Source organism: Ovis aries, chromosome 11, assembly GCF_016772045.2.
Source record: "Ovis aries strain OAR_USU_Benz2616 breed Rambouillet chromosome 11, ARS-UI_Ramb_v3.0, whole genome shotgun sequence".
In the NCBI taxonomy this organism is placed as follows: Eukaryota; Metazoa; Chordata; class Mammalia; order Artiodactyla; family Bovidae; genus Ovis; species Ovis aries.
In genome coordinates this window covers 9,854,475-9,861,297 of record NC_056064.1, presented here as the reverse complement: position 1 = coordinate 9,861,297, position 6,823 = coordinate 9,854,475, and the positions used below count along the sequence as shown (strand labels likewise).

Genomic DNA, 6,823 nt, shown 5'->3' with positions numbered 1-6,823 from the left:
ATAAATAAATAAATAAAACAAAAAAAAATTTTTTTTAAAATATGGTATTTCATCAGTCCAAGAATAAAACGGTGAGAACAAAGCAATGTAACTCAGGAACCAAAACTATGAGCTAAACAATATAGGGCATTTTTTGCAATTAAGTACTCATACAATTACCAGATAACCTACTAGATCATCTTATTCTGAAGATAATTTCAGGAGCAGTGTTTTAAGGAAAATCCCAGCTAAAACATCATTTCAGTAAAAAAAAAACAAAAACCTAAACAAAACAAACCTCTGGCTCAACATGATAATGCAATATTCAGTTATAACAGAAGTATTTTTTATTATGGACAGTAAAACAGAAACAAGAAAATAGAGGTATCAACCATGTATTTTATGTCCTTTTCCAGAATAAACAACGTTTATTAAGAAGTTATACCCCCATTTACAATAAATATCAACAATATCACGAAACAGTAGAACAATTACTGTCCAAATACTGAACTTCTGTAACAAAACATATTTTTGGCTCAAGAAAACACAGTATTACACACCAAAAAAGATCCTGTACACACCAAAACCAAAATCCAGCTCAAATTCAAGACTGTACTGGCTGGAAAACACTTATTGTGTTACTGCTTTAAGAACCCCACGGAGCACCTTGTAACTCATCAATTGCACGTTTTCCTTCGGAGGGAAACAAGGTCCTCTCTCAGTCACGTAGGCGTAAGGAAACCTCAAAACCCAGAGGCCATCAGGTGGGAGAGTGATTTCTTGCTTTTCTGGGTAGAATACTGGACATGGTGGTGGGCCTGGCTGAACCTGAAAAACATAGGTTATATGATTATTTTAACATTTTTCAAGAAGAAACATCTGAAAGGGACTTCTCTGGTGACCCAGTGGTTAAGAATCTGCCTTGCAAAGCAGGGGATGAGGGCTGTACCCCTCACTGGGGAACTAAGATCTCACATGCCATGGGGCAATTAAACCCTTGTACTGCAACTAGAGAGACTATGAGCTGCAACCAAGACCCCATGCAGCTAAATAAATTTAAAAAAGAAAAAAAATCTTAAAAAAAAAAAAAAAAAAGACACCTGAAAGGTTAAGTGCCTAAACCAAGGATAGGTTCAAAGAGCACATAAGCAGGTACACTCCTAACTTCAATCATATCTGATATTACATTAAATAACCTCAAATATTATCCTGCTTTTCTACAGATTTTTAATTTCAAGTTCTGCCTCTAACTAAATGATGTGAATTGATGGTGTGAACTGATTAACACACCTACAATTTATTTTTTAAGAAACAGAAATTAGTTATTAATGTAAGACGTATTTAAAATTAAGACCTGTTTAATTAGTTTGATACCCTGTACTTTTTTTCAAACAATCAAAACAAACAACAAATATGATTGGCTAACAACACAAAAAGCTGTATTTCTTACCTGAGGCATTAAGATTATCTGCAAAGGAGCATCAGGAACCACAACAAAAAGCCTCATAAGTTGAGCATAATGTGGTTTTAGCCCTCTACCCTGAGAGGATGACAGAATATACAAGGGCATATCACTATTCAGGGCTTTTAAAGCTGATTCCTTGGGTCCACTTCCCATTACTTTCATTACTTTGTCAGGACCTGAGCACATAAATCTTCGACCTCGAGAGTCTTCGTATTCAAAGCCCACAAATGCTCGTGCTATGTCATCTCGCCGTCTTCCTCTGCCCATGACAACTGCACTTCTCTTACCAGGAACAGCCTTATTTGGAGCAGGCCAAGAATTCGTGTCTAAGTCTCCTTCATCTTCAGCTCTAGTCCTGATGACAATGTCCCAAGGCATAAGATAGTTTGTTCCTGGAATGAAGCCCTGTTGGTCCAAACCAGTATGAAAGTTATAAGATTTAGCAGGGCCTAGTTTAACCAAAGACCAGCTGGAGAATTTGGGTAGGAGACCTTTGGGGCAATTTGAATGAAGCATGCCTGGGAGATATTCAACTGTGGATGCCTGCCGATCAACCAAGTTTGGTCTCTTCTCAGTTTTTACTTCACCTTGACCATGAACTTCTGGATTATCTCCTCCTGCTTGTGGATCAGCTGGATAGGTACCTAAACTATCAGTGGACTGGCCTAAACTCAAAGCTAAACTCAGGCTTGTGCTCTCTCCTTGGGTTTGAGGTTCTTTCTCTTTAAGTTTATCAGCATCGGCATCTGGGGGAGCAGGAGATGATTCGTTTTTGGCAGGAGCAGGATCTGGAGTACTTGGTTCAAATACTGGGAAATTGATGTGATCCAATTTTCCACAACATTTTTCTTCCAGAAGCTATGGAGGAAGGAAAAAAAAACCAAATAAATCCTGTGAACCTTTCATCGAAAGCAAACATTCTTGGACTTCCCTGGTGGCACAGTGGATAAGAATCTACCTGCCAGTGTAGGGGATATACGTTCAACCCCTGGTTTGGGAAGATTCCACATGCCGTGGAATCTAAGCCCGTGTGTCACAACTACTGAGTCCGTGTGCTGCAGTTACTGAAGCCTGTGTACCTACAGCCTGTGCACCGCAGCAAGAGAAGCCACCACAGTGAGAAGCCCGAGCACCACAACGAAGCGTAGCAGCCACTCGCTGCAACTAGAGAAAGCCTGCGCAAAGCAACGAAGATCCAGGGCAGCCAAAAATAAATAAAAGAAAACAACACATTCTTCACACTAAAAAGCAAGAATCAACAGTTAATGGGTAGGCAAATAAGTACATATATAAAGAATTTTCTCATCACATATCACACTGCAAGTGACACTGACTTATCTATTATTAGACATTTTGCTTCTGAAAAGATACAGTTTACTCAGATGGTAGTTAGCAAAATAGAGAGACAGAGAGAAGAGGAAGAAAAAAAATGCAGAATCTACCTGATAAAAGTCATAGTTAGCTGCCTTGATATCAAAGGGATCGTCTCGGGGTGCCTGTTTCCTTCCACAGTTACAGGCACCAGTGGATCGAGCTCGGCTATTGTGATACAGCACAGGAGGATTTCTATCAGCCTCTGGTTTTTCTCCTGGAAAATATAAGTCACTATTAATTTTACACACAATGCAGACCCACATTTATTCTGCATTCAATTGTACCTAACCCTCAAATTTCTCCAGAGTTCTTTGGAAATAAGGAGGGGAGAAAACACCTCAACACCCATACACACCCACACCCACACACACTTGATTAAACACACCTAACAGAAGAAGCAAGTGGAAATATATGGAAATAAAACATACTTTAAATATAACCTTCTAGAATTTCTAAGTAAAGTTTATCACCATCATAGTGACCATACAACTCATTCTGTTCATTTTAGTTAAACAAAAGTTCCAAAGTAAAAACATTAGAATGAAATTCCTGAAATTCTGTATTATTTAACAGTTCTTTTTTACTAATACCTTAGGGTTCTTCTTTAAATACAATGTAATTAGTAGTCATAGCTGATTTTTTTTTCCAGCAGGTGAGGAAACTTAAATCTGATGCACCTAAATTTCTGTAGGGCTCTCTTTTTAAAATGTCAATACATAGGGAACAAACTGTCTGAAAACAAGAATACAAACACAGCCCCAAATTTTGATTGTGAAATGCTAAGAAAACTTTAGCTACCTGATTTAGGTAAGGAGTGAAATTTATGTACACAGTGTTGATCAGTTAAACTCCTCTCCTCACAGAGCTGATGGCCATTGCTCCAAAACTTGTAGCAGTCTTCGTGTAACTGCATGGCATATTTGTGAAAGGCTGGACCCCTAGCATGTTGGCTGTACACTCGAAGAGCCTGGGCAAGCTGATTCTTGTGGACAGTCATTGTGTAATTATGAGGCAAATTTGACTGGTAGGCACTATGGGCCATCGGTAAAGCTTTTTGGCAACGGTTCTCTGAGAATTTTGTGTCAATATCCAAAAACCCTTCCAAGACTTTAATACTGCTTAAAATCTTAGATGTTAACTCCCCAGTGGGAGATGCTGGGTCCTCCTCTTTCCCATCAATAGCTACTTCATACAGTTTTGAAGCTGCTGAGATCCACTTCTGATAAGTAGGAAGTTCAAAATGGGAAGGCTGTGGGTTCCTGCCCACACTGTCATCAAAACCTTTCTTGCTTAGTACTAGCTCTACATGCTGCCATAGGAACTCTCGAAGCGTGAAATCCACTAGCTGCCCCGAAGAACTAGAACTGCCGGTGTCAGTGTGGAAAGAAAGCTGTTGTCTGCTGTGCTGCCTCATCACCTGGTATCGCCTGGACCCAGAAAGGGGTGCAGGGACCAACAAAGATTCAGGGTCTTTCACAGTACAATGACTCTTAAGTTGGTCCAGCAACATGCCTACCGGATCCTCCTCCTGGCTTCCGGGAACTATGTACACAAAAGCTTGATTGGCAGGTACAGTAAAGAGACAGTTGATACTCTGATTAGTCAAGACACGACTCTTCCGGAAGATTCTATAGATCTGGTCCTCCAGGGCATGCTGCAGTCTCCTTTTGGGAGAATGCTTCTTGGGCTTATCTGGATGAGCTGGGTCTTGGTTCCGAGGGGGTTCTACCTTGAGTGCTCCGTTGAGTTGAAAAAGGAAAAGGAGTCTAGGTGGGCAAGGTCGGCAGTTTAGTTTCCAGTCTTTACCAACTGGACAATCCTTAATAGCCGTTTTGAGAAGGGGCAGTACTTTCTGTCTCAGTCCATCCAGGGCTCTGAATACTCGATCATAAGTGATGTCAAAGGAACAAGTGGGATGGACCAGAAGCAATATGTGACAGACGGAGAAAAGGTAAAGGAGACTGAGGCACTGCACCTTCTCTTGATGCTTCCAGAACTCGTGCGCTTCTGCATGAGGTAAAGAGAGGCCACCTCCAGCTTCCCCGCTCTGAAGGGCCCGACAAGCCCGCAGAAGCTGGGAATTGTCACAGATGGAAGTAAGAAGAAGGTACAGAACTTTGCTTTCTTGGTTGTAATAGGCTTGCAGAAGGCTGTAATCCTGGGAACCTGGCTCAGTTCGGTTGCCTTCCGCGGCAGTTACACCTCCCCGAACTGGATCCCCGGCCCCGGTCCCGGTCCCGGTCCCGGTCCCAGCCCCAGGGTCTCCGGCTCCGCCAGCCTCCCCGACGGCCCCAGCCTCGGTCCTGATTCCAGGCCCCGAATCTCCAGGATCTTGGTGGCGAAAGAGGGGAAAGACCTGTCGGTCGCACACCGTGTTCACAAGTGAAAACTTCTCGGAATTCAGGCGCAGAGCCGTTTTGCCGAAGATTCCCACCACGCAGATCTCATCCTCCCGCCAAGGAGGCTCCGGTCCGCCAGCCGCGCTCCCACCACCCTCTGTAGGGGACCCCTCGGGACTCTCAGAGCTTGTCCAGGCTGAGGCGCCCATTAAAAGCTCTCTTAGGCTGACGGGACCCGCCATGGTGCTGAGGTAACTCGCGAGTTCTTCCGGTCCGTCCAGTAAACGCAACCGGCTCTCGTCCAATGGTGAAATCCCTCCTCCGCGTCTTCAGTCCCTGCTTTCCTCTCACTTTAGGTTCCACCTCTTGCTTCTCCTGTCCTAGTTTTTCACCAAGGTTTTATCTAGTCGTACATCACTGCTGATTTAAGATTTTCCTTAATCGGAGACCCTAGGAATTGAAATGTCAGAAAAACACTTGTAAGCAATTAGGGTTTTTTGTTTGTTCTGCTTGATAGACAAAATGTTTAATGAGTTAAATGTTAGAAGTTGTAAAACACCTTAGTGAAGAGAGTTGTGATTGTGACAGTTCCAAACCGACAATAATTACATGTAATGTAAAGGCAGAAGCAGTGGTTTTGAAAGGGAATTATATTCATACTATGCTAGATTTATGTGAAATATTTATAAAGCATCTACAACAGTTTAATTGTTCTTACCATATTTAATCTCTTAATCGTTTTCTACATCATATTTTCTTTGACATACCACTACTCACCTCAAACGTTTTTTTTTTCACTACCAGTAGTGGTTTTATTTTATTTTTATTGAAGTATAGTTGATTTCCAATGTTCCATTAGTTACAGGTTTACCGCAAAATGATTCAGTTTACATATTTTTTCTGATTCTTTTTCATTATAGCTTCCCTGGTGGCTCAGATGGTAAAGCGTCTACCTATTATGCGAGAGACCCGAGTTTGATCCATTGAAGATCCTCTGGGGAAGGAAATGGCAACCCACTCCGGTACTCTTGCCTGGAAAATCCCATGGACGCAGGAGCCTGGCGAGCTACAGTCCATGGGGTCGCAAAGAGTCGGAAAGGACTGAGCGACTTGTTTCACTTTTGCATATTTTTTCTGATTCTTTTCCATTATAGTTTATTACAAGATATTGAATATAGTTCTCTGTGCTATACAGTAAATCCTTGTTTATCTACTTTACATATAGTAGTGTGTATCTGTTAATCCCATATTCCTAATTTATTCCCTCCCGCCCCCCACATCACCTTTGGTAACTATAGTTTGTTCTCTGTGTCTGTGAGGAGTCTGTTTCTGTTTTATAAATAAGGTCATTTGTATTATTTTTTAGATTCAACATATAAGTGTTAATGTTTGTCTTTTTCTGTCTAGCTTACTTCACTCAGTATGATAATCTCTAGATCTATCCATGTTACTGCAAATGGCAATATTCCATTCTTTTTTACAGCCAAGTAATAGTCCATTTTATGTATGTGTATATATACACACACACCTGATCTTTTTTATCCATTTCTCTATTGATGGACTATTAGGTTGCTTGCATGTCTTGATAATTGCAAATAGTGTAATTGGGGGTATATGTAACTTTTTGAATTAGTTTTGAATTAGAGTTTCCATCTTTTTCTGGATA

General features: G+C 41.3%; 2 protein-coding genes and 1 long non-coding RNA gene across 3 annotated transcripts in view; 1 reads left to right on the top strand and 2 right to left on the bottom strand.

The window, feature by feature from the left end:
• Positions 1–303: 303 nt before the first annotated feature.
• On the bottom strand, positions 304–5,417 carry SMG8 (SMG8 nonsense mediated mRNA decay factor). Its single transcript, XM_004012406.6, has 4 exons — positions 3,617–5,417; positions 2,887–3,032; positions 1,430–2,302; positions 304–807 (listed from the first exon to the last, which is right to left on the bottom strand). Exons 1-4 carry the CDS (start codon positions 5,397–5,399, stop codon positions 610–612), a joined length of 3,000 nt encoding a protein of 999 aa, XP_004012455.5. The 5' UTR covers positions 5,400–5,417; the 3' UTR covers positions 304–609.
• Positions 5,418–5,469: 52 nt separating this feature from the next.
• Positions 5,470–6,823, bottom strand: part of PRR11 (proline rich 11) — a 40,265-nt gene continuing 38,911 nt past the window's right edge. Inside the window, exon 10 of the mRNA XM_060395133.1 lies at positions 5,470–5,607. Coding sequence (XP_060251116.1) covers positions 5,572–5,607 — 36 coding nt within the window. The 3' untranslated portion in view covers positions 5,470–5,571. The remainder of the gene's footprint in view (positions 5,608–6,823) is intronic.
• Positions 5,521–6,375, top strand: LOC132657387 (uncharacterized). The gene is made up of 2 exons (XR_009595439.1): positions 5,521–5,636; positions 6,078–6,375. It is a non-coding gene; the product is annotated as an uncharacterized LOC132657387 (long non-coding RNA).